The 26,175-nt window shown below is 37.9% G+C and overlaps 6 protein-coding genes and 1 non-coding gene across 8 annotated transcripts; 4 read left to right on the forward strand and 3 right to left on the reverse strand.

The window, feature by feature from the left end:
- Positions 1-265: 265 nt before the first annotated feature.
- LOC103862855 (4-hydroxy-tetrahydrodipicolinate synthase 1, chloroplastic) lies at positions 266-2,162 on the reverse strand. The gene is made up of 3 exons (XM_009140558.3): positions 1,860-2,162; positions 1,461-1,544; positions 266-1,383 (listed from the first exon to the last, which is right to left on the reverse strand). The coding sequence occupies exons 1-3, from the start codon at positions 1,943-1,945 to the stop codon at positions 456-458; spliced, it is 1,098 nt and encodes a 365-aa protein (XP_009138806.1). The 5' UTR covers positions 1,946-2,162; the 3' UTR covers positions 266-455.
- Positions 2,163-2,253: 91 nt separating this feature from the next.
- Positions 2,254-9,042, reverse strand: LOC103862856 (brefeldin A-inhibited guanine nucleotide-exchange protein 2). Its single transcript, XM_009140560.3, has 11 exons — positions 7,679-9,042; positions 7,287-7,604; positions 6,841-7,186; positions 6,317-6,739; positions 5,921-6,213; positions 5,475-5,748; positions 4,745-5,244; positions 4,309-4,630; positions 3,841-4,222; positions 3,082-3,752; positions 2,254-3,004 (listed from the first exon to the last, which is right to left on the reverse strand). Exons 1-11 carry the CDS (start codon positions 8,833-8,835, stop codon positions 2,381-2,383), a joined length of 5,310 nt encoding a protein of 1,769 aa, XP_009138808.1. The 5' UTR covers positions 8,836-9,042; the 3' UTR covers positions 2,254-2,380.
- Positions 9,043-9,284: 242 nt separating this feature from the next.
- Positions 9,285-14,824, forward strand: LOC103862857 (65-kDa microtubule-associated protein 4). Its single transcript, XM_009140561.3, is given in 13 exon segments — positions 9,285-11,377; positions 11,473-11,556; positions 11,622-11,819; positions 11,899-12,150; positions 12,246-12,452; positions 12,540-12,695; positions 12,781-12,940; positions 13,017-13,168; positions 13,362-13,449; positions 13,552-13,625; positions 13,722-13,796; positions 13,873-14,128; positions 14,225-14,824. Coding segments are annotated over 12 exon segments (2,058 nt in total). The 5' UTR covers positions 9,285-11,377; positions 11,473-11,484; the 3' UTR covers positions 14,593-14,824.
- Positions 14,825-15,284: 460 nt separating this feature from the next.
- LOC103862858 (proteasome subunit beta type-1) lies at positions 15,285-16,863 on the forward strand. Of its 2 annotated transcripts, XR_004457794.1 has the most exons (7): positions 15,285-15,510; positions 15,624-15,731; positions 15,898-15,979; positions 16,062-16,334; positions 16,410-16,496; positions 16,576-16,726; positions 16,761-16,818. XR_004457794.1 is itself a non-coding variant. In XM_009140562.3 (6 exons), exons 1-6 carry the CDS (start codon positions 15,464-15,466, stop codon positions 16,648-16,650), a joined length of 672 nt encoding a protein of 223 aa, XP_009138810.1. In that variant the 5' UTR covers positions 15,285-15,463; the 3' UTR covers positions 16,651-16,863. The 2 variants fall into 2 exon arrangements, 1 of the variants encoding a protein (XP_009138810.1); XM_009140562.3 differs by having other exon boundaries at positions 16,576-16,863.
- Positions 16,864-16,962: 99 nt separating this feature from the next.
- Positions 16,963-17,035, forward strand: TRNAK-CUU. The gene has a single exon. It is a non-coding gene; the product is annotated as a tRNA-Lys (tRNA).
- Positions 16,996-19,097, forward strand: LOC103862859 (probable protein S-acyltransferase 14). The gene is made up of 7 exons (XM_009140563.3): positions 16,996-17,508; positions 17,644-17,848; positions 17,937-18,028; positions 18,117-18,240; positions 18,340-18,425; positions 18,510-18,575; positions 18,666-19,097. The coding sequence occupies exons 1-7, from the start codon at positions 17,299-17,301 to the stop codon at positions 18,783-18,785; spliced, it is 903 nt and encodes a 300-aa protein (XP_009138811.1). The 5' UTR covers positions 16,996-17,298; the 3' UTR covers positions 18,786-19,097.
- On the reverse strand, positions 18,991-25,149 carry LOC103862860 (F-box protein At3g60790). The gene is made up of 4 exons (XM_009140564.3): positions 21,762-25,149; positions 20,366-20,995; positions 20,017-20,190; positions 18,991-19,929 (listed from the first exon to the last, which is right to left on the reverse strand). The coding sequence occupies exons 1-4, from the start codon at positions 22,056-22,058 to the stop codon at positions 19,612-19,614; spliced, it is 1,419 nt and encodes a 472-aa protein (XP_009138812.1). The 5' UTR covers positions 22,059-25,149; the 3' UTR covers positions 18,991-19,611.
- Between the last annotated feature and the right edge of the window lie 1,026 nt (positions 25,150-26,175).

Raw genomic sequence — 26,175 nt, forward strand, 5'->3', positions numbered from 1 at the left:
ATTTATTTTCTATATATTTTATATTTATATTAGATATTTTAGTTTTAAATTTAATTATAAAATTATTCTGAGGAACTATAGAAATTAGATGTACAGAAAAATAAAAATAAATTAGACAAATTTTTTTAGATCTGGATTAACATTGTTGTTTAATTTAATAGATTTAAATTAGTTTAGATTGATTCAAACAAATCTAAATTGTAATTAACTACGGTTTAAACCGATTTGAGTAAAAAAATCATTTCAGTTATTACCGATCTGCCAATAGACTGATTTTTAAAACATTGATAGAGCCAAACAAGCAGATACAAAAACAGAATCATCCCCATAACAGATAGTAAGTAAAAAAAAAAACAACCAGATTTATCACAAGAGCAACAGAACATAGCAACTACATGATCCATCTGTAAGTTTCTCATTAGCCAAAGAGAACTATAAACAGAACCAAGGTATATCTAATACCTTCCGATTAAAATGAAGTCATCATCATCAAGCACCTGAACATCTCTCTCCCCTACAAAATGCTCCCTTCCAATCTCCTCCACAAGTTTAACAAACTCAACCCTTTTCGACACAGGCAACGGCACATAAGGCAGCCTAAACACCGGCCTAGCAACTCCTAGCTGCGCCAAAGCCGTGTTCACACCAATAGGATTCGGTTCCTGGAACACCCAATCCACCAAAGGCAGAAGCTTTGCGTTCAACGCCGAGTCTCTACCTTCAAACATTAACTTCCTCACCAACCCTGGAACCAAGTTGCTAACCACCGATATAACTCCGGTCGCTCCATGATCCCATCTAGAGTCATGGCACTGATCATCATTCCCACTCCACACAACGATACCCTTCTCAGTATACTCTTCAACACGGTCATTACCCACACACTCCTTAACACCAGCCAAGTTAACATTCCCAGAGAGCTTAAAGATAACCTGTGGAGGTATGTCTTGATTCGTTCGACCAGGGACGTTGTATATAATCGTCGGTCCCATGTGGAGAACGGTTTGAAAGTGAGCAGTCATGCCTTCTATAGATGTTTTGCCGTAGTAGGGGTTGATGTGGAGAGCAGCGTGCATCCCCACGGCGAACCCTTGCTCGGTGGCGTGGATGGCTTCTCTTGTTGAGTTGCTTCCGGTGTTCCCAATGACTTTGATTCTTGCGCCGAAGCAGTTCACGGTGTGGCCTATGAGCATTATGTGTTCGTCCCAGCTCATTAACTGGCCTTCCCCGGTTGTACCACCGACGATCACACCTTCAGCGCCTTTGATTATCTGTGTGTTGACTAGCTCGTCGTATGCTTCGAGGTCGAATCTTCCGTCGGGGAGGTACGGTGTTTTGATGGCTGTGATCACTTTGAGGGACCTTATGTCTTCTGTGTTCGTCCTGCAAACACGCAAAAGGAAGAGAGACATCAATGAAAACACTAGTGGGCATTAGAAAGAAACTGAAGCTAAACCGACCTGTTTTTGTCCTCGAGACTGCGCATTGGGAGATGGAAGTTAGGTACTACAGCTGCTTTTGGAGAGACCCATTTCAGATTCCTTCTGCGCGATGAGAAGATAAAAGCAGAGCGTGTTAACGATTATGACAAGACAGAGCCTCTGAGTAATGATGTCCGGTAATAAACTGGCATTACTCAGAGATCATCATAAGACTATGTCTCGGAAACACTAACTAATCTAAACATCTAAAGCAGAGCATATAACGATTTAACACAAGACAGAGCCTCGAGTAATGATGATGTCCGGTAATAAAGACTCGCATGACTCAGGGATCATGTTCAGAAACAAATTACTACTCTAAAACAACTAAATCGCAAATCAGTTGTTGTGGGAATGGATAGAAGAGAGTGGTGAAACCTCTTGTAGCCCTCGAGTTGATGTGAGCGAGGGAAATGGAGGGCAGAGTCGATGGAGATCAAGCCGTAACCTTTCAAAGCTGCCATCTTTCAATCGGAAGATCAGCTGGAGGCGGTGATGTTAATAGTGGGCACAGTGTAGATGAGAACGTTGCAGCGACGGCGAAATAGATTGAGCTCAGGCGTTAGAGCATGCTGAAGAAGCCTGAAACTGATGTTAGAAGAAATAAAGACAAGGAGTGTGTCTACTTTAGGGTTTTGACTTTTCTTGTCTTGATGACTATTTGCCACGTAGAGTATCTAATCGTTTATATAGTGACGTTGACCGTGTTACCCCCAACTACATGCGGACAAATACGGAGTAGTTTGCAGGTGTGTTGGGCTGGGCCTTAGAGAACTTAAGCCCAACAAGTCCATTAGGCGAGTTTATATATTTGAACCGATGAATAAAAAGACAACTCTATAGGCAAAGCATTTAACATCACAATCCAAACTGAAAAGATTGAAAAGCCAAAAAAAAAATCAGCACCATTGTAGTAGAACCGGACCAACCGATAAGCCCAGCATGTCGGAAAGAGCAACCTGAACCTCACTAGAGCCGTGTTCGCAGCTAATCAAGCTAGCCAAAAGCGGAAACAGAGTCTTCATGTTCTTCTCAAATGACACCTCTTCCAATGTACACATTGCTTGAAGTGTTGCAACTATAAGAGGAGCTCTTGCTGCTAACTCCCTTCGTTTTCCGGATCCCAGAGGTATCCTCCATCGGTACTCGCTGCCTCGTGATGACTCTGATGGTTGTTTTTTAGCAGAAGAGGAAGTCTCGATGTAGAAGTTGAGAACTTCTTGACAGGTTTTGACTAGGAGTGACTCTATTTCCTCTGCTTCTTCTCCTGTTTCTTTGTTTTCGTCTGTGACGAGATTCTGTAAGAAAGTGAGGCAGATTTGGTAAGACTCGTTTTCCAGACGAAGTAGTGGAGGATCTTGCATTTGTGTCATGGGTCCTAGCTCTTGTAGTCTTGAACGCAGTATCGAGTTGCTGTTTACGCTGTGAGCGTGTAACGCTACACCGTGTAATGCGTCGAAGAGAACTAATGTGTTTTTCGCTGAGAGCTGAGGTCTGTACATGTTGTAAATCTCCATCACAGCCTGAAAAAAAAGAAACATTATAAACAACACAAACATTACAACTGTAACATGCCGAAAAGGTATGAACAGAAACTGACCTGAATCAACAAAAGCTGAACAGCGGCACGGCACTTAGCATCAGAGATAGCGGCGTAAAGACGGACCGGTGTTGACTGACTCTCTTCATTACCATCCGAGCCAAGAGGAGCAACAGACTCAGCATTTCTCTGGCTTCTCTCCACATACTCTTCGCTGAGGAAATAAGAAAAGTCTGGGCAAGTCGTCTTCGCCGATTCCTTTAAAGACGACACTACTTCTAACCATTTCTCTTCAGAAAACAAGACACCAGCGTCGCTCATAAGACGAACAAACGCAGCGATACCAATCCCAGCAAGACTCTGGTGAGGTCTCTTTACGAAGCTCACAAGAAGCATTAGTACTTTCTTTAGTAGTGGATTGACTGTAGTGTAGAATTTGACAAAGAGATCCACTACGAGCTGTAGTGCTAATGTGCAGGTCTCGTATAGCCAAGCATCATGGTCTAGCTCGTCCACTTCACCATAGCTTCCTTGATCTGGAGATTCGTCTCCGCCAGTTGGATCAATACCATGCCGTACGTAGTCAAATATAGGAAACAACACAGATTCGAATACTTTTTCCCATAGTGGCAGAGAAAACAAGTGACCATGGTTGCGTAAGGTATCGAACAGAATCTGTAAAGCACTTTTCCTGATTTCTGGTCTTGGATCGAAACTAAGCTCTGACAAGCCTGCAAACACATAAATAAGAATCTTCAACTTAGATAACACATGTGAAAAGGTAGCCAAATGTAGAGACTATTCAGTTTGATGTTATACCTGCTAGTAAGGGAAACCAGAAGTATAGCTGATTATTGCTGTTTCCAATCTCTCCGTTCTCTAGCTTCCCGCTTTTTCCTGTGTGGAGAGATGACTGAGGAGTCTTTCCAGAAGTTTCCTTGTCTTTGTTCGTTGAAGGTGATTTAAGATCTCCTTCTGCAAGCTTTGTTGCACAATACCGGAGGAAAGCTATGGACCTGAGACTGATATCCTTGCTAAATCTGTTATTGGTGAATGCAACAAGGCAGTTTACGCAATCTGTAAACGTGGTGGTTTCTGTCTCAGTAATGTAGGGGAAATATTCTCGAATAATCTTCTCGATAATCTCAAAGGATAGGAAAACAATATTTTTGTGGTCGTCATATGCTGCTGTGGTAAAAACCTGCAAAAGAAGAAAACTCATTATGCGATTCCATAAGTAAACCAAAACTTTTTAACTAAATGTGGTTACCAGAGAGATAGACCTACCATGAACATGCTTTTCCATCCCGACTTAACATTATTTACACGCGACAATACCATCTGAGACACACATCGGATGATAAGTTCTCTGATCTCAACATCATTACTTCTACGCATGACAATGACAAAAGGTGTCATAAACTCGTTCTGGAAGTTGTAATTAGCCAACTCCTCCCGTTCCAAGAATTTCATTGACAACTGGCGCAAAGAGTCCATCGCAAAAATTGCAATAGAAAGATTCTCTGAGCATCCAATGGTCACAAAGAAACCCGATAGCACTTGCCAGATGCTTGACCAAACAAGCCTTATGCGGTTCATGTTATAATGCCTGTCGCCAATACCAACAGAAGATGTTCAGACTATATGCTTAAAAATGCTAAGAGCAGTGTACGTCTTTTATGTGTAGTATATGAAAGAAAGGAAGGAAGTAGGCGATTCTTACGCTATCTCAACAATCTTTGTGAGGCTAAAAACGCGTGGATTAGAAGGAGACCGCAACTCGTCGATAGAAACTTTGCAGAGAGCTTTAACAAAGTCTATTATAGCTTCACTATTCAGATTCTGACTCTGTGCGAATATTAGATTCATTTCACCAACCTGCTCCAACAAGTTCAAATTAGAGACTATACTGCTCATCTGGTCTTGTCTCACGTTTCTAGAACCTTTTCCACCAAAACTCATGCTGTCATATGAACCCCTCAAGACACCTGTAGCTGCATATTGACTTCTCCCGGGACCTTTCTTTTTCAGAACAGGAAGCACATTTAGCTTGGGTTGCTTTGATTTCTCTGACTCATTTTGCTTGGAAGCAAAAAAAGCAGCATCTGGAGGAGCACCTTCTCCCAAGAGATGTAGTTGCTCAAAACGGGAAACACAAGTTAGTATATGCTCCCAGGCATCTTGCAAATAGTTGCCCTCTTCATCAGCAAGTTTGAGAATCGCCTGGAAAACAACCAATATTAATTGGGATCCAAACAAATTTTACAAGAACAAGGCGACGGTGAGAGCAGGAAGGAGACATCATCGACATGAAAGTAACACAAGGAATAGACAGAGAACAAGGTACGATGGGGAAAGATATCCGAGACACATAACATGTTTTACAGTACAGCTAGGCAGGGGGACTATAACAAGCAACAATAACATAAAACTTAACTAACTAGGATACCAACCTTAATGGCCTCGATATTCTTTTGCTTGATATCCGCTGGGGAGTGAAGTGAAGTGAACTTCGCTAGTGAAGTCACAAAAGCATCTCTATGAGTCTTCATTGACATCAACGAAGTAGCATGGATTGCATGGTGGAAGCCTTCCAGACATAAGTGGATAACTACCAAATCATCACTCTGGTCTAGCGGCACACTGAATGCAGCAAGCATAGGAGCCCAACAAGCCTCAATCATGAATCTGAGAATAACCACATCTGTTGCAGCATAGTAGGTTGACCTGCAAACTCAAATTAAATTACCGCATCAGATCAAAGATGCCTAAAAGATGGAAATAATTTCAGGAGTGTAGCTCCGAGCAGAAATGGATACAATATGTTACAAAGACATGGTTGTTACGAAGAAAAGATTGTTAACAACTTCCAATGCAAGAATCGAGTGAGTGTTCTTACTCTGATTTGCGAGCTTTTTCCTTAAACTGTTCTTGCATATGCTTCATTAGATCATCGCTTGTTTCCACATATGAATCTCCCCCCTGCTTACGGATCACTATGTTTAATATACCATCCAAACCCAGCATTCTGTTTGAGCTTGTGGATTGTTTCTGTTGCAAATTTAAATCATCTTCTTTCATCTTTATCTCTTTCTTTGTTATCCGTTCATACAGCGATCTCATGTAGTCCGCAGGTAAATCTTTTCCGTCGTCTATTCCCCGATTGTTTCTAATAAAGTCATCGGCAGACATCTATATGTTCCAAAAGAAAAAAAATGTAGAAAGAACCTCATCAATATTCCATCTCAAACTTCCAGAATAATTGAGTTTATCATATAAAATGAATGAGACAAACCTTATTCTTCACCATGGGATTGTGGGCATCGGTATTGAGCATGATAACAGAATATGCAAGAACATAAGCGGTGTCTGCGCTAGTAAACACCTTGGGATTACACTTGCAGTAACGTTCAGCAAACTTTTCCATGATTCGGTCAATCTTTTGTGCTTCTCCTGGCAGCCTAAAACCTTCCAGAAAGGTTCTTATTGCCTCATCAAATTCCATGTCTTGGAAATCAAAAGAATCCACATACGCATGCATCACCTTGAGATGCAACTCTTCTCTTTCCCCAAGATAATCGCCTATCAAAGATTTATTTAACCCTGACGCATCTTTGAGAAAAGTTGCTATTTCTTCAGGAGACTCACCCACCTTACCCGCATTGATGAGAAACTCAATGCCTTTTGTTGGCTTCCGATTAAAAAGAGAAATACCTTCCTGGGACAAACATTTAAATTAGTATTAACGACCACATGACAATTATAGGATGTCACTCTTCTGAATTCTCAGCAAAATATCCAAAATCTTTACATTCTTACCTGAAGCTCGAGCTTGTAAGCCCGACGCTGCTCGATGGCCAGAGCATCAGATGTACCTCCTGGAGATTCAGAATAGGTATCTGATCCTTCAGCAGACTCATCAGCATTTCCATTTGCCAACTGGGGACTTCCAGGTCCCAGTTCGATCTCAAGTGCTTCAGATTTATTCAGCGAATTAGAAACTGGCAAGCGCAACTGCTTGTTCAACCATTCTCCCATTGATTTCAATATGGCTACTAAGCACTTCATCGCTTCAAGTTTCATAGCTGCCTCCTGTGGTGGCAACAGCGTTGAAGATGTAGCAGTAGGAGCCCCTTGAGCCGTTTTAAGGAGACCATTGACCATCCTAAACATGATCATACAGAGGAAACATAAATTACTCAAAGAACTTTCACCTCATTAGAACTAAAACTATGAAAAGCAAAGCATCAAGGAACATAACATACCTCTCAAAAATATTTGATGAACTGACATCACAGTCGTAGTTCAAGAATATATCAACCAGTATTTGTGAATCCAAGCAAAGCTTGTCGAGAAACCGAAGAACAATCATCTTCTGTTGAAAATTAGGTTGAGCAACATTCTCCACAACTCTAAGAACAATCATTGGGAAGAAAACTCCTATTTCCGCTTTTAGTCCAGCCCGAAATCTCGCAACAAGACTGATGAAAATAGAGCAAGAAAGCTGGAAGATAATCATAAGAGTAGAAGCGCTGTTCTTCAACAACGACAAACACAAGTACTGTTTGATAGCACCTAAGAACCTGAAGATAGCAATTCATCAGTAAGATTAAATCTCAATTTGCTCTTACATTACATTTTAGTTAAAAGAAGATACCTTTCGCTCGTCCTAAAGATCTCTCCAGCATTTTCCAACAAGATCTTCAATAACTCAAGAGCCAGAATCTTCCCTCTCATCGACTGCGGATCTGTGGAAGACTCCTTTGGAGCCGTCTTCATGGAGAGCTTACACAAAGCTCTAAACACCAAGAATGCATCTCTCCGCAGCTTATTCTCTATCTGAACCTCTAAATCATCATCCTTCTCAGCTTCAACATCTGCAAGCTCCCCTTTCCTTCCCTCTAAAGCGGACTTATACATGCTAATCTCCCAATACTTAGCATCCAACATATCCTTATCAGTAGAGTCCAACAAATCCGTCGGATTCGTAGTCTCCACCGTGGTACTACTCCCCAGTCCCGCATCTTGCCCCACCGATCCCACCATCGTCGGATTCAACACGCCGTCGATATCCTGCATGATCTTGGTGATGAATCCCTGAACAAACTGCGTCATCGTCCCATCCGCATCCGATTTCTCAACCGGCTGCATAAGCTCAGCCACCACGATCGGCTGAATGGGGGCGGTTGAAGAATCCGCCTCCATTCTCCGGAACACAATCACTAGTATCTGGATCAGGGAAGCTTTCGCCGTCGTCTGATTCACCACGTTTTTGCTTCCCAAGTAAACGTCGTAGCACGTGCGCACGATCAGAAGCAAACAGTCCCCGTGGATCCTCAGCGAGATGGAGTTGATCGCTGATAACAGAGTCTTAAGCACAGGCAATTCAATCGCTTCGTCTCCCAGATCATGACACTTACAAACAGACTCGATCAATTTAAACAAGAGGACGGACTCAGCTCCGCCCGATGGATCCGATTCGCCGCGAATGTAGCCGTGCGCGATGAGTTTCTGAATGCAGTCGATAGCAGGCTCGACGATCTTCACCAGGCCGGTGCCGCAGGCGTTGATCAGAGGGCTGAAGATGTGCTCGGAGTCGGCGAGCGAGTACTCTACCGAGCCGCCGTCGTTGAGCGGACCGGGAACGGAGGAGGAATCGGGATCGGGTTTCTGCGGCGAGTTTAGGCGCTCGATGACGGATTTGCACTCGGCGGCGAGCTTGGAGTGTTTACGCCACGAAGCGTTCTTGACGATCTTCTCTAGAGCTGGCGTTACGACTCGACTCAATCGGGAATCGACTTCCGAGGAAGCCATTCCCAAGTTTTCACGGCGAGCTCAGCGACTCAACCTTGCAGCAACAGATCTGAAGCAACGGCCTCGAAACCGAGTTGACTCGGAGATATAACGACCGATCCAGGGAGACGAGTTGGCTCAGTGAGTCTGACTCAAAGCGCGCAGGGTACAGAGCAAAGATGTGGGATGTGAACGGAAACGTTCAGATCGCGTCGTAGTTTGATTTTTCTGCCATCGAAATGGAAACAAAAAAAAAATCGCAATTGCATGACCGATTTACCCTTCAGTTGACACTGGATTGTGAAGGGGAAAATTGTAATTTTGGGGAAACGCAGACACCATTTTGGACATTTTACAACTCGGCGTTTCTAAGTTGTTGACCGCCGAGAAATTCGTAACCGGTTCCCGGTCTGGGGTACTTAGTTAAACCCAAAATTAAATTTAAATTAATTAATAATCTTGGACATATTAGAGTGAATGAAACCACGTTTTTTTTTCTTTTTAACGGAACTTAATCAAGCTGATTAGACAAAAGCAAAAGATGATCATTTCATTTCACAATAATCAAAACTGGGATAGTAAACAGCTAACAAATCTTGGTTAAATAAGCTTACAACAATGTTGCGGAGAAACAATCTTGTCTAACTTTTCGTAACCATACAACACAAGGCCCGGTGGTTTCTTGAGATTTTTGGTCACAGGTCGAAGTTCAACAATACTTTGTTGGCGCGGTAATATTGTACTTTTCTAAATAAATTTATGGGGTTTCCTGGATATAAGAACTTTTGGGACGAGGTTAGTCACTATTAAAAGTATACCCACAACAGTTTTTCAGTACTTAACTACCCTGAGTTTGGGATTTACATTATGGACCGAAACAGATTATCGATCCACTTTTTGGTATTACTCAGAAAGTATTTCAAATTCAGGTCAGATAGTGTGATACGATTTCGGACGTCCACTCTATAGCGCTAAATGCATTCTTTTTTTTTTTGGGACCGACCGGATAAAAAAACCCCCTAGAATTCATACAAAAAATAAGTTTTTAGGCCCAATATTTGGGCCTTTATTTATAAGTTTTAATACATACTATTATATTAAGGTTTTTCAATTTTCATCACCATAAATGAATTTTAATATATAATATATAAAAGTTTGTTTAAAATATCAAATATTGGGAGTTAAATTTTGAAGGAATTTTAAAATTTAGAGATTTCATTGTTATTGGTTTATGAATTCTTAAAATCTTATTAGAATCTTTTGTTATTGGTTTGTGGACTTTTAAATTCTATGGAAATCCTATGTTATTCAAAAAGTTTAGTTTTTATTGACTTTGTAATTCTATTAAACTCTTTTGTTATTGAGACATAAATTCTCTCTAGTTTTACTCATAACACTCAACTTTACAAATATCACATATAGTCATAGGATTCTCAAAATCTATGTAACAAAAACACAAATACCCAAACACAACAAGATATTTTTTACATTTTTATTGTCTAGTCAAAGATAATTGAAAAAGAAAACTAGTTTTTTAAAAAAAAATCTTTCATAACATATAACTATTTGATATTAAAATAAAATCATGAGAAAATTCATAGGTTCATCTTAAAAACTTTAAAACAAAAAAACAAACAAGACAAATCAAAATGTCAAAATATTAAAAAACTAAAATTTTTATTTAATTTTCAAATAGTTCTATTTTATGAAAGATTTTTTCTTTAAGTAATAGAAAGATAAGTTTGGAAAGAAAAGTACATATGAAAATCTATAATAACCAATGACAATTTATACAATACATTGGGTAAGAATTCATCAAATCCACTTAACCAATGACAATTAACTTTTAAAAATCTATTAACTCTTACAATTTTCAAACTCCACACAAATTCTATTTTCAATAGGCTCATTTTTCTAATAAACTAGTATTAAAGAGTCTAACAAAATTTTGAATCTACTTAGTCTTTAAGCCTCTCAATTCTCATCATGCATATGATAATCTCTTGTTCAAAGTCGTTACAAAGCTAGAAAAAAATATGTATCAATGTCATAAGTTTAAATTGATTTACTGACTTATTCAAAGTAAATTAAAAATATTCACTCATAATCCATTGATACTATTTATAATGATAAGAATGTGTAATAGATTATAGAATATGAAAAGATTTGATAATTTATATGTCTTTTATATACCTTTTTAAATTCTCTCATCCGTTTACCATATTTCAAAATCCTGTAAGATCAAAAATGGAGCCAAATACATTTCAAAAAATCAGAACAGCCTCTTTTTCAAAAACCAAAGCCTTTATTACCCCGTTACGAAATCTCGTCCGTCAAAATCGAGGAAGAAAAAAAAAGAAAAGGAAAGAGCGTTTTCATCCAACGTCGAATATAACGCCACGTCAGCACAAAACCGTGACCCTCGGATAACGTAACGGACCTCTCCTCCTCCTCCCCCTCCCTCTTCAAAAATTTGATACCACAAAAACACTTATAAACCCTAATCTCGCTCTCACTCTCTCTCTCGATCATCTCTTCTCCTTCTCCACAATCTTTGATCGAGGTATGTTCTCTTTCTCTGCAGAGGTACGCAGAGACTTTCGAAACAATCTATAGTTAGGGTTCATAAAACGAATCTCGATTTACATCTCTCTGTAGGTTTCCATCACGATGATTCGAAACTCAACGGAGCAGTTTTCGCGAATCGAGACTACATGTGGATTGTTGCTTCGCCAATTGCAGGTTTTCCTCGACGGATTTGTTTGTTGAAAAGGTTGTTTATTTATGTAAGATTGGTTGATTAACAGGAGATATGGAGTGAAATGGGAGAGAACGAGGACGAAAAGGACGCTGCTTTGGCTGATATTGAGAAAGAGTGTCTCTTGGTTTACAAGCGTAAAGTTGAGGAGGCTAGTAGGTGTAAAGCGAACTTGCTTAAAGAGATCGCTATGGGGAGAGCGGAGATTGCAGCCATTGGATCTTCTATGGGTGGACAGGAGATTCATGTTAGTAGTGTGCTTTTTATTCTTCTTTGTTGTGTGAGTTTTGGTAGGTAGTGACTAAAGATGTTTCCTTTTATTGTAGAGTAACGGTAGGGTGGGTGAGAACTTGAAGGAGGAGCTTGAGAACGTTACTGTGCAGTTAGAGGAGCTGAGAAGAAAGAAGTCTGAGAGAATGAATCGGTTTAAGGAAGTTATTGATGAGTTGCTGAGCTTGTCTTTTCAACTTGGAGATTCTACGGATTATCTGAAGATGCTTGGTGCAGAAGAGGCTGATCTTTCGCTTCATAAGTTGGAGGAGCTGCGTAGGCAATTGGCTCAACTCCAGAATGAAAAGGTTTGTTCTTTCCTTTTAACGTTAGTATATCCAGACGTGCAAGTCTCTCTGCAATTACTTTTCTTATGATGTTATGTACTCTTTTCAAATTGTAGAGTAAAAGACTGGAAGAGGTAGAGCGTTTGCTGGAAACGCTGACGTTGTTGTGCTCGGTGCTTGGTGAAGACTTGAAGGACTTGATAAGAGGAATTCATCCATCTCTGGTTGATTCCAACACGAGAGATGTGAGCAGAAGTACACTTGATAAGTTGGATTTGATGATTGGGAATTTACGAGGGGTCAAGTTACAGCGAATGCAGAAGGTTTGAAGTCTAAGCTCTCTTTGAGAATGTTGTGCAAACAGTTTCTGCGTGCTTACAGTTTCTGACTGCTTTCACATGTTTGTCTAGATTCAAGATCTTGCAGTTTCCCTGTTGGAGCTCTGGAATCTTCTGGACACACCTGCGGAAGAGCAAAAGACATTTCACAATGTCACATGCAGCATTGCTTTGTCTGAGTCTGAAATTACCGAGGCCAACATACTCTCTGTTGCTTCCATAAAAAACGTGAGTGCACAGGAATTAACTTGCTGGTTATCTGGTTATGACAGTATATGGACTAATTTTTAACAAATGCGGATTTGTTATACAGGTTGAGGATGAAGTCATTAGGCTTAGCAAACTCAAGATAACTAAGATCAAAGAGGTGATCCTTAGAAAGAAGCTAGAGCTTGAGGAAATATCAAGGAAAGTGCACATGGCACCCCAAGTTCTTAGATCATAGAACTTTTCAATTGAAGCTATAGAATCTGGTAAACTCTTTCTTTCACTGCTTACTATAATGCTTGATGGACACATGCTTATAATAGGGTTTCTTTCATCTTTCAGGTGTCAAGGATCCTGAACAGTTGTTAGAGCAAATTGACTCCGAGATTGCAAAGGTCAAAGAGGAAGCTTCAAGCAGGAAAGAGATTCTAGAAAAAGTGGAGAAATGGATGACAGCATGTGAAGAAGAGTCATGGCTCGAAGAATACAATCGGGTAAGACATTCTATCTCATACTCTTTCTCTGCTTCAGCTTTTCGTCCAAAATTGGATTCTCATGACGAGTGACATCTAATCTCAAGCCATTAAACATTACTGGATTCTTAGGTTGATAATAGGGACATTTAATCTCAATCTCAATCTCTTTCTCTGCTTCAGCTTTTTTTCTAAACATTATTTGGATTATCAGGATGATAATAGGTACAATGCGGAAAGAGAAGCTCATCTTACATTAAAGCGTGCAGAAAAAGCACGTATACTTGTCAATAAACTTCCTGGTAATATTTGGTGTGATTATATGACAAAAACATTAGTTTGGTTACCTTTAATCTTGGATATGATTTTTGTGTTTCCAATGCTTTCTGCTGGTATTGATGCAGGGATGGTGGAGACTTTGACAGCCAAAGTCAACGCTTGGGAGGATGAAAGAGGACATGCATTCTTATACGATGGTGTAAGTGTCTTTACCCATCAATGACACTTTTCTACATACTATTTAAATCAACTTCTATCTTTACACAAACGCAACTTCCCTTGACAAATTGTCCAGGTACGAGTTTTATCCATGCTTGAGCAGTACAAGACTCTATGGGAAGAGAAAGAGTTTGAAAAGCAGAGACAAAGAGTAAAGAAAAACTAGTTTCAAGAGTAACCAATTCTTAAACATAATTGGTAATGTGACACTGTTGTTTATGTAACAGGATCTGAAGAAACTCCATGGACAGCACATCACAGAGCAAGAGGCACTTTACGGGTCAAAGCCAAGCCCAGGTAAAAGCGGAAAGAAACCATTGAGAACTGCCTTACCTTCTTCTGCCATGAACCGAAAGCTCTCCCTTGGTGGTGCCATGCTTCAAAGTTCCAAGCCTGAGAAGGCAACACTCAGCAGCAAAAAGACTACTTACTATGACCAGAACGCTCCTAGTAGAAGAGACTCTACTATCCCAAATCCTTCAGGTACGGTACATACTAATAACACAAGAATGTGGTTGACACTGTTTAGAGACAAGAAAACGATATTTATTGTTTAGTGAATTGTGTATTTATGTATAGGAAGGAGAAACTCAGAGCTTCCTGGTCGTCTCAAAGCAAAGAACGTTCCGGCTGCAGGAAAAGCTGTGATGAACAACAAAGGGAGATCTCCAATGCTTAGGAAGCCTCTTTCACCTGTTACTTCCAATATCTTGAACTCTCCAGAAGATCACAAGGATACTTACACTACAAAGTCATCTCCTAAAACCAACGAAGAGAACAGAAGAACAGCGGTTCCAATCTCTGCATCTACAACCACAGCAGCTTCAGTTGTTATGTCGGAGGCAACAACGCCCTTTACTCCTGCGTCCAAGGCGGTGAAGAAGAGGCTGGACAATGCAGAAGGTGTTGAGTACTCGTTTGAAGAGGTTAGAGCCGGTTTCTGCTAAACCGTGACAATATCAGGTTTTCTCGTTTGACTTAGAAAGCTGGAAAAATGGATGCTTTTGTAGGAATTTTAAATCGGTTTGATAGGAAAACACATTTTGTGTGTTTGTTCTTCCCTTGAATACTTTCCCACAGTGGATTTGTGTAAAACGTTTGCGTTTACTATACAACCGGCTTTATGGTTTGATGTTGATGTGCTACTTTTGCGTTTGTCATCAATCGTTTGTTTTTTTATCTGAACTAAGATTGAAGAGTTGCTTACTTAGTTTGGTCAGAGTGTACAAACTACATAGATTGAGTGGGATGTGTCCAAATTATTACAGTTCATAAGCACAACAAATGCAAAATCAATCCTCAACTACAAAAACTGTTTGGTCCTTTGGGAATCAGAAACATTTCCAGTGAATCACGGATGGTCCAGTCTTGTCGTAGTCAGTAACATGCTGATTCTGTGGAAACACCACCTTGGCTAGTATTGCTCCTCCTACCCAAGCCGAGTACAATCCCAACCAGCAGAATCGAACCGAACCGAACATGTCATTGAACTCACATACCTAATTTTTATAAGCCAACAACACTTGAAAGATATCTGTTTTCTCATTTTTATTTTCTGGATTCTTTTTTGGTTTGTACAAATAGGGTGAATGAGCTGAAAACCATAAAACTTAAATTATAAAATCTAAATTATAGTGAGCCTATATTTGTAGGCCCATTTGACACATTACAGCCCATCTTCAGTCTTCGTCTGCTTTCGTGTTCACAAAGCCAGAGTGCTTAGACGGACGAAGAGCTCTTGTTCCTCTCCAATCTCTTTTGCAAATTCCCCAGTCTTTGTTAACAAAAGACTCATTTTTCTGAAGACAGAGAAGCTCCATGACGAAGCAGCACGCGAACTGGTCTCCTTACGATAACAATGGAGGGTAACGCATCGTGTCACCCTTTAAATCGATACGCTGAGTTTCTTCATCTAATTGAGCGTTTGCAATCGCGATTGACTCCTCTTGTATTGATCTCTGTGTGTGTTTTTGATCAGAACATGTGTGGCCATCGCTGGATCGGATTACTGCGTTATCGCCGCCGATACTCGGATGTCTACCGGCTACAGCATTCTCACTCGCGATTACTCCAAAATCCATAAACTGTAAGTACCCTTCTTTGATTTGGGGATTTAGGGTTTCTGTAGACACGGTTGCAATCGACGATTCGTAGATCTGGATTTTGAGGGTTTTGTCATGTAATTGTTTATGGGTTTCTTGCAAAATAACATCTTTTGTTCATTTGAGTAATCAAAGTTGCTCTCTTTCCAGAGCAGACAAAGCTGTGCTCTCTTCCTCTGGCTTTCAAGCTGATGTGAAGGCACTTCAGAAAGTACTCACATCAAGGCACTTGGTGAGTGAGTGACTTTTGTTTTCAAAAGTTTCTCCCTTGCATATTATTTAAGTCTTCTCTTTTTTTTTTGTCTCTGCAATAGGTTTATCAGCATCAGCATAACAAGCAGATGAGCTGTCCCGCTATGGCTCAGCTTCTCTCCAACACGCTTTACTTCAAACGCTTTTTCCCTTACTATGCGTTTAATGTTCTCGGAGGGCTTGACGAGAATGGTAAAGGGTGTGTCTTCACGTATGACGCTGTTGGTTCGTATGAGAAGGTTGGTTACAGTGCTCAAGGTTCTGGATCGACTCTGATTATGCCGTTTCTTGATAATCAGCTCAAGAGTCCGAGTCCTCTTCTGCTTCCTGCCCAGGTTTTTGTTTTGTGCTTGGCCTTTAAGCAATCATTTCGTTTCAGTTGCTTAATATTTTGTGTTGTGTCTTTGTAGGATGCTATCACTCCCCTTTCTGAACCGGAAGCACTTGACTTGGTCAAGACTGTTTTCGCTTCTGCCACTGAGAGAGATATCTACACTGTAAGTTTTCGCCACTTTGTGTCTTAATTGTGATGAATGACTCTCACCTATGGCTGACTTGTGCTTTGCTTTTTAATAGGGGGACAAGCTTGAGATCATGATTCTCAAGGCCGATGGCATCAAGACCGAAGTCATGGACTTAAGGAAAGACTAAGTGAGACTTTGCGCATATGAGTGTTGGGAACAGAGCTGCTACCCGTTAAAAGAAGGATCTTAACAACTTTGTCGTTTTTCTTATTCGCATGTGAAACATTAGGCTCCCTCGGTTACCTTGAACTGTGTTTGAAGTTTAAAAACTGTTTCCTTATGTTGTTAACATATCCTCGTTCTCTCATTTATGAACACATGGTGGAGCCAATCTTCAGAAGCTCTCGAGTCCTCTCTTCTTGACCTTTGGAAATGGTAAAAAAGTAAAAGGATGGGGCCGAATGATCCGAATATTACTAACTGTTTAAACCAACAACAAGCCCGTCTAGCTCAGTTGGTAGAGCGCAAGGCTCTTAACCTTGTGGTCGTGGGTTCGAACCCCACGGTGGGCGATTTCATTTTCCCTTTTTATATTTTCCAATTTATAATTTTCTTTTGGATCCTGATTGACTCCAAGTCATTTAATTACGACTAATCTAGTTAAACTCCAAAAACAAAAGAAGAAAAAGTCTCAATCTTCAGGCTCCATCTTCTTCAATTCACAGTCATAGACCCATTCTTCCTTCATGGAGTCTCCTTATTAATATCTAAAAAAAAAGGTTTTATTTTTTTATCTCTGAGATTCTGTAATAGATCATTTGTGGTTAGTTAGACTATGCATAGATCTGGCACTGCAATGGCGTGGAACGTGTTCAAGTTCTGTACAGCCTTACGTGGTCTCGGATCAATCATGATCTTATTAGTTCTCGGCGTTGTCGGTGTCACCTACTACGCCGTCGTTTTGACTAACTACGGACCAGCTCTGTCTCAAGGAGGGTTTGATTCCTTTACTGCTCTCACCATCCTTCTCCTCTTCCACTTCCTCGTAAGTCAAGATTGGTAAAGCTTCGTACTTTTAAGTCAATTCGGACAACAAAGCTTGGTTCTTTATGATGTGAACTAGTCTTTGTTGTTCTGTCCTTTTAGCTAAAGAATGTGTTTTTTGTTTAATTTGATGCAGCTGGCGATGCTTCTTTGGAGCTACTTCTCAGTTGTGTTTACTGATCCTGGTTCTGTCCCTCCAAATTGGAGACCAAGTACTGACGAAGAGAGAGGCGAATCTGATCCGTTGAACAGTCTTGAGTTTGATAACTCAAACCCAAGAGTTAGATTCTGTAGAAAGTGCAACCAACCTAAACCTCCACGTTGCCATCACTGTTCTGTTTGTAAGCTCTCTCTCTCTCTCTCTCTCTTCTTTACCATATATATAGAGAGAGAGTCTTGATTGTGTTTAACATGGGGGGATGTATATAGGTGGTAGGTGTGTGTTGAAGATGGATCACCATTGCGTTTGGGTTGTTAACTGCGTAGGAGCATTGAATTATAAGTACTTCCTTCTTTTCTTGGTAAGTTTTTTTTTGTTTCTGGACTTATAATACTATTTATAGTATCTTCATCTTGTCAAAACTTTTTTTTTTTTGTTAAAAAATGCAGTTCTACACATTTTTAGAGACGACTCTTGTGACTTTGGTTCTTATGCCGCACTTCATAGCCTTCTTTAGTGATGAAGAGATACCTGGAACTCCGGGAACTCTTGCTACTACTTTTCTTGCATTTGGTATGTTGGGGACGTTCCTTATGCTTGCTTATATAGTATTTACAATGTTTAATTATTAATCTCACCTTTGTTTGTTACGTTACCATCATGAGCCAACAGTTTTGAACTTGGCATTTGCTTTGAGCGTGATGGGTTTCTTAATCATGCACATCTCTTTGGTAGCTGGCAATACCACTACTATAGAGGTAACATCCTTCTCTTTCTTCCCTAGAAATGAATCAGTACATCTCTTGTCTTATCAAATTTTCTTGGTGTTGAGTTGTGAGCAGGCATATGAGAAGAAAACGAGTGGGAAATGGCGGTATGACCTTGGTAGAAAGAAAAACTTTGAACAGGTTAGTTAAGCTTAAAGACCTGAGTTGATATTCTTCTGAATATATATACCGGTTGCATGTTTCTAAGTTGTTGTCTTTTTCTCCCTTTAGGTATTTGGAATGGATAAGAGGTACTGCTTCATCCCAGGATACACAGAAGAAGACCTGAGGAGAATGCCGGAGCTGCAGGGGCTTGAATACCCTTCCAAGCCTGACTTTGATTCCCAGTAATGCTGATGAAGAAGATGACTTTGATCATCATCATGTAAAACAACAATACGTAGGATACAGTGAGACCCTTGGAGGAGCAATCTACTAGCTTGAAGGATGATGCTTTCACTTCTGGCAGTGTAGTATCTTCCCACGGATACCAGACGTCATTAGGTTTTGTAATGGAGGAGGATTACAGCTTAGCTTTGTTGTTTACATTTTTTTTTAATCTTCCTAAATATATGATCACCTTCTCAAGTAGCTTTTGTTGTGAAATGTGAACAGTACTGTTAATTTTTTATTAAAAACAAAAATCTATTTTTATATTAGTAAAAAAAATAATAATCTTGAGTTTATGTTTTATCAAAAACCAACAAAGATGTCAGCCCCAGGTTTATACTCTACTACTTTTTTCAGTATCCATTTGTGATTAAAACGGTATTTTTTTTTTTTTGCTTTTCTATTGGTGAAAAGATTTGAAGCCAAAAACCTTAACTAAATCTCCAAGATTTAGATTTATAGTCAGAATTTAATTTCCATAAAGCTAAAATCTCTGTTTAACACAATTCGGTTTTGTTAAAACATAATCCTTTTTCTATCATAAATTTATAACATAATCCCTTTTGAGAAAGCATTAAGCCATAGTAACCAGAAGAAAATCACAATAAAACAAATCATATTAAGACAAAGTAAATTTCAAACATCAAGATCCTTTGTCACATAAACTCTGAACACAATAATCCCAAATTTAAAACCATATAATCCTTACATTAACAAAGAAAAGATAGTATCATAGTTTATGCTTATACTAGCAATGGATTATGGAAAGACTGGAACCAAACTTTCATCAGAAGCACTCAATACTAAGATCTTCGTTACCTTTAGGAAGTTCCATTAGCTTGGCCACAGCTGCTTCTACCTCTAACTTCTTCATTGGTGGAAACGATGAGGTCTCGATCATCATCTTCATCATCACAGTCTTTTGCAACACAATACGTGAGGCAAACGCAAACTCCTCCTTACTCGAACCATTGAAGTTATACATCCACACTTTATAAACGCGAAATTCTGCGTTAGGGAACGGTGCTGCATCCTCCCACAACTTCTCATGTGCTATGCCGTCACTAACACATTCACCTTCTTCTTCTCTAGAAGCATTGTTGGTCTAAAATGAAATTATGATAAACGAGTTAGAGAAATGATAAAAACATTATCCAAGTAACGAGAATTCAACCATGATATGAATGTATACCTTGAACAAAATCTCAAGCTCTATCATTTTGTAAGTAGTCCACATAAGCAAAAGTTCCTTCAATATCTCCACTTCTTTAGGATTAGTTATGTCTATACTCACCGATAAAGTTCCATGCCTTGGCATACCATGAAAGTCACTCACCAGGAGCTCATACCAAGTGTGTTTTGTCTCCTATGATTCATATATACATCATACATGTCAAATTATATATATATATATATATATATATATTATATCCACACAAGTTTGTGATTTGTTTTTTATTAGTTGTTTTCCCGGGTTTCCAAAACCAATTCAAATTTGAGTAATAAAATATATTTTTAATGTAAAAAATATAACTGTGTACCTGAACAAGTTCTGATACATTATAGCTAATGTGAGGACGATAAACACACCTAGAAACCCAATCGTTTCTGTCAAACTGGATGTTAGGAGCAGTGAGGATGAAGTTATTCTTGCTCTCACATTTGATATCCCTGACGTCTAGAACATCTAGACAGGGTGCATTCACTTCAATCCTCTCAACATAGTCAGGGAAAGTCACTTGCAAGAACTTCAAATTTTTGTTCCCAATCTTCAACACACCAAGCCCGCTTAAGAAAACGATTTCCAACACAATCACCTCGAGGGAGGAGCAAGCTGCCAAAACGTGACTAAGGGTACTAACCCGAAAGAGGAACATGTTCAAAAGCTTGAGGGTCTTAAGATTCCCACAGTTAATGAAGGCACGTCTTCTTTCTAGAGTGTATCCACTAAGTGACAGTGAAGTGAGGCTAGGATGCGAAAATATTTCTGGGAGGAAGTAGACCATATGTGTTCCTCTGTAACGTCTCTTATGACCATGTATATAGTTTAGCGTGAGATCTTTAGTGTGTTTCACACGAGTCGCACGTCGGATCCAGTTTTGAAGTATAACATCATTACATCGGGATGTGATAGTGCAGCTCTCCAGGTCGCCGTGGTGTTGTCTGAAAGTCTTCAGAAACCACAAAATTAAATGATAATAATTTTTTTTTAAATGGTACAGGTATAAATTTCATATGCTATATATGTACAAACATCTGCATGCATGCAATAGAACTTGTTTATCAAAACCTATTTATAAAATTTAAAGAATTTTCTAGTTTGTGCATAGATTTTGTTTAAGTGTATGTGTATTTATTCTGTGGGGATCGTAAATGTAACACATCACTGTTTCTAGATTCTAACTCACTACACTTTACTCTCTTTCAAACCCATTGATCATATTTTCAGAAATTGTTGTTTTAAGATCCTTTTTGTCCTAAGAAATGTATAGTTTTAATCAAATTTCATTTTTATCCATAGTTTTGATTTTAACTAAAAATCTTTATCATACTAGTAAAATCATAATATAAATTTAGATTGTGAAAAATTATAGCAACAAAAAAAAAATTATGAAAATGAAAATTGATTTCTAAAATTTTTAATATCATCCACACAAAATACCACTTTTATTTTATAATTTTCCGTGCAATTTACTACTATAATCTTACAAAATGCTGAATAATGTATTTAAAAGGTATAGTATTTTATCGCATATAACTTCATAGATTTGATTCACTATAACATTTTTTACTACAAATCCGTAAGGTGTTATCATCTATCCAAACATCAGTTTATTGGGCGACCTATTTTGCGTATTATATTAAATACAATTATGTACAAAATGATTGAAATGAAATCGAAAAGAAGAGAAGTGAATAGAAGAAAAATTAATGAACCTTGTCCATAGAACTAGCCAACTGAGCGGAAACTTTGTCCCAAAGTTTGGTGGGGGTTTTATCCAAGATCCTTTTCATATCCAAGACGAAATGAGGTCTCCATTTCCACAAATCCATCCATAGTGATGATAAAAGAATTGTCATCACAGCTTCTTCGGTGGGCAATTTTGAAAGGATCATTCGTAACAGATCGTCTGGGAGTTCGCTGATACAATCATCGTCAATGATAGGATGTTGTAGCTTTCTGATTTTTGCATCAGGTGATGATGATGACAATGATGATGAGTGTCTCTTCATGGCTTTTGAATCAAAGAAGATGAGAGAAAAACTAAAGCGAGAGATGACAATGAGAGATATTAAAAATGAAAAATGGAGCTTATGAAAGACATGAAGGAATTAATGTTTAGTCATAATAACTAGTTTATTTTCTTGACTACTTGATTTTTATTTCCTTTTGACCTTAGAAATTTTGAATTACGTGTTGTGTTTCCTTTTTGGCATATGTGAATACATAGAAATTAATTATTCTTTTGTAAAAGAATTGAATCTAAATTGTAAAGTACATTCTTCTAATATGCAAATAAATATGAGGCTCTGATATTTTATTAGACATACAGACCAGAAATTCTTATTAGATTTCAAATGTAATATTTAATATTTAAAACTAATTAATTTTGATATTTACCCAAAAAAACTCCAAAGTTTTTTTATCATCAACACTAGTTTCAAATCATAAGAGCAACTCCAATGGAAATATCTAAGAGAATATTTCAATATTTAAGAAAACAAAAAATTAAAATAAAACATGAGAACCTCTTTAGAAATTCAATTGCCATGTATTGCTTTGAAAATGATCTTATCTTTTCTAAATAATTAAAATTTAATTATCTAATGATATGATATTAAAATATTATTGTTTTGAACCCACAGATTGAGAAATTCATGAATGAGGTTGTTGTACTTGTATGGGAGTTTCTCTAAACCGAGGATCAATGTATTTGACCCAACGGCTAGGAAGCCTATTCTAATCCTCTTTGACGGGTAATAAAAACTCATGTCACCGAGCCGGTGTGGACGGCCATGACGAATTGACGATGAGTCCCACCGTGGTTTGGATTGGATCTCCATGTGTCCAAGTCTTGACGATAAGCCTCGTGTTCCATCCCGCCGTACCCGTGATACATATTCCAGAAACACTTGATTTTTTTTGTAGCATTTACACTTAGGAAACGCACACATATCCTTTATATACTAAAGCGCAAGTCGCCTGACGAATCAGACATTGCCATGTAGAAAAATATTAGAAACAAATTTAAAAAACAATTGACATGTGAAAAAGTTTTCAAAAATAATAAAACAAAAGAATTGAATTTTTCTCTCACAAGCAAAGTTTTATTAAAACTAATTTTTTTTTTCTCCTACTTTTCTGCAATGTAAATCTTCAACTACCTATATTTCTATTTTTTTTTATTTTTTTAAACTCACGTTAACTTATAATTTTTGAAACTATTTTATTATCTCCTACATAAATTAATCTACTTTCTTTTATATATTGTATCTGTGACACAAGTATCGTATCTTCAAAGAATTCTCTAAATTTTGAAATTTTACGATCAAGAATTCAAGGTTAATGTTTCTCTAAATTGTGCCCAGGACAAAGCTTTATATAAAATTTATCAAAAAAAAAAAAGCTTTACATAAAACAAACAATCATTGCATTTTTGCATCGTGTCTACAGCACATAATAAAACCTCTGCTGCAAGTTTATGTTTTGTTTTCTATCAATTTTCTTAGAATAATTATTCTCTTCTTCTCTAATAAATAATCCTTTCTCTCTTTGTGCAGAACTCAGGTTGAAGATGTTATTCAATTCATCTAAAAAATGGAAAATCAGAGTGCGGTCTCTCGGATCTGGGACTACTATCCCAAACATAAACTTGAAGTTTGCTCGGGATGAAAGCTATCCTAATGGATGAAAAAGTACATACACTTTGATGAAAAGGTACACACATTTTAAGTTCAGAAAACTGATACACTTTTATAATTACTCTTTTTTGCATGATTCACAGTGAAGATGTCAATTGAATTTCCTCTGCTTAGTTCTTCAAAAAAACCAATATAAATCAAAGCATTGTCAACAACAGTTGAGGTAATAATAAGTTTTTACAAAAAAAAATAATAATAACAAAAAAAAATAATAATACGTTTTTACAGACTATGTTTGTAGATTATTACTTTTTTTTTTCTTTGATAAACAAAAAATAAATTGCTTACTTACAAATCTGTTTTTTTTTGGCTCAATAGCTTATTCTTAGAAAGAAAAAATAGACAACGAACGTGAGTATTTTGATATTTTCTTTCAGAAAACTTTCAATCTTTTTGAGTTGAATTTTATTCACAGAAAAGTTTTGGTTATTATGTTTATTATAGGGCAAAAGAAAGGCTAGGTCATCTTCTTACCACTGAATAACGTGAAAATGACATAGGTAACTAGATTAATGTCAATTGTTAATAAAACTATTTTAGTTAATCATAATAGTTATTATGCAAATTATCACTCTTCTGTCTTATATGTTGACGTCATTTTTACATGTTATAGTACTGCTAATCAATTTACATTTTTTTCTTGAAAAGACTATTAATCGATTTACATTTATGCACTTTTCTGTTATATAGTGCTAAGATACATGTGATTTTCTTAAATATATTTTTTTGTTATTAGATTTGCAGATTTATCTGCAGATGAAGATAGTAGCACTCAAAAGGAAAATAGTTGTTTAAGACGGATAGATATTAGATTAACAAGAGGAAAGTAATAATCTATCAAATAAAATGTGTTTATTGTATAAGTAATCAGATTTTAAAGCTATTTGGATTAGTTTTTTAGTTTCTTTAGTTACGTGTATTTTTTTTGTTATTAAAGTCAATTATTTTGTTTGTCAATATATAATTCCAAAATAACACTTAACTAAAATTGATTTAGTGCATGTAACACTTTAGCCTTGACTGCATAGTAAATGTAATTGTTTCCTCTTCTAATAAAAAGCATTTATTTTATTTTGTAACATATATAGAAAGGAATTAGTCATCCGCGCATTTGCGCGGGCAAATATCTAGTATACAAATTAAAACAGGATTAAGATTCTAGTTTCATATACATCAAGAACATCTAAATAACAATCTCTTACAGAAATATTTTCAAATAACCATAAAATATCTTAATAACTAATGAATTATAATTCATATACAAATTCATCAAGAAATTATATTTCAAGAACTTAGAACACTAACTCAGAAATTGAAGATGGTAAAACAAATATGCACGGCTGATTTAGAGTATTCTTACAGTTCTAACGGTGTGGATATAGGCAGTTTCCGGCGACCAGCCGAGCTTGATCATGATCGTGATTTAGTTTCAGTAGGTATTTTCTCTATCCAAATTTCTTTCGATAAAATCTTAAAATGTGTTCTTTAAGGAGAAGAAACGTTTCAATTTACAGAAAAAGTGGAGAAGAAACGTTTTTTTTTAATGTAAAGAGAATTGATGAAGGAGGAATCTAATGACAAGAAGGTTAGGTAGTTAGGTTAAAATATGGATGCGGTTTGGCTTTAAGGATGTACGTAGGGTTGACATTTGTTTAACACAATCATCACGTCCTTCATTCTCTTTTTTTCTCACATTTATTTACTTCATCTTAGGGATTTTTTTTTTTTTGACATCGAAAGAAAAATAGTTTACTCTGCAACCGTTAGACTAGCTTCAGGAGCTAGCCATATAGGCGCAAAGACATCAACATAGGAGTTTATCACTCGTACTCGACCGCCTTTTGCAAGGCCATCGGCACGGACATTCAGCGATCGTGCAATAGAGTTTACTGAGAAGTTAACAAACTCAAGAGATAAGACTTTTATTTCATCCAATTCTGGTTCTAGCGCTGGCCATTCCATTTCAGTCCGAATGAGTTTCACAAGCTGTTCACAGTCTGATTGAAAGTGAATCTCTCTTCTTCCCTTCTTGATCAGCTCCTGCATCGCCCAGATTAGTCCTTCTGCCTCCACATGGAGGGGTGTGGCTGCTGTGGTGTTTCCTCTAGATCCAAACAAAATGGGGAGCTCTTCATCAAGCAGAACAAATCCCAGACCCGTAGCTTCATTTTCCCTTATCCAAGAAGGTGAAGCGTCAACCTGACATCTCCACCTTCCTGAAGGGCTTGGTTGTCGCAATAGATTCGTCTCCACTATCCGGTCCTCTCCTTCAATGGCGGAGATCTCGGTTGCGCACTGAGCAACACGCCAACTCTCGGCTTCCTTTATGGCTATTTGGGTCGAGTCCATCGGATTTATATCTTTATCACTGAAGATCTTTTCATTCCTTGCACACGCCAACTCTCGGCTTCCTTTATGGCTATTTGGG

The sequence above is a fragment of the Brassica rapa genome, chromosome A04 (assembly GCF_000309985.2).
Source record: "Brassica rapa cultivar Chiifu-401-42 chromosome A04, CAAS_Brap_v3.01, whole genome shotgun sequence".
Lineage (NCBI taxonomy): Eukaryota > Viridiplantae > Streptophyta > Magnoliopsida > Brassicales > Brassicaceae > Brassica > Brassica rapa.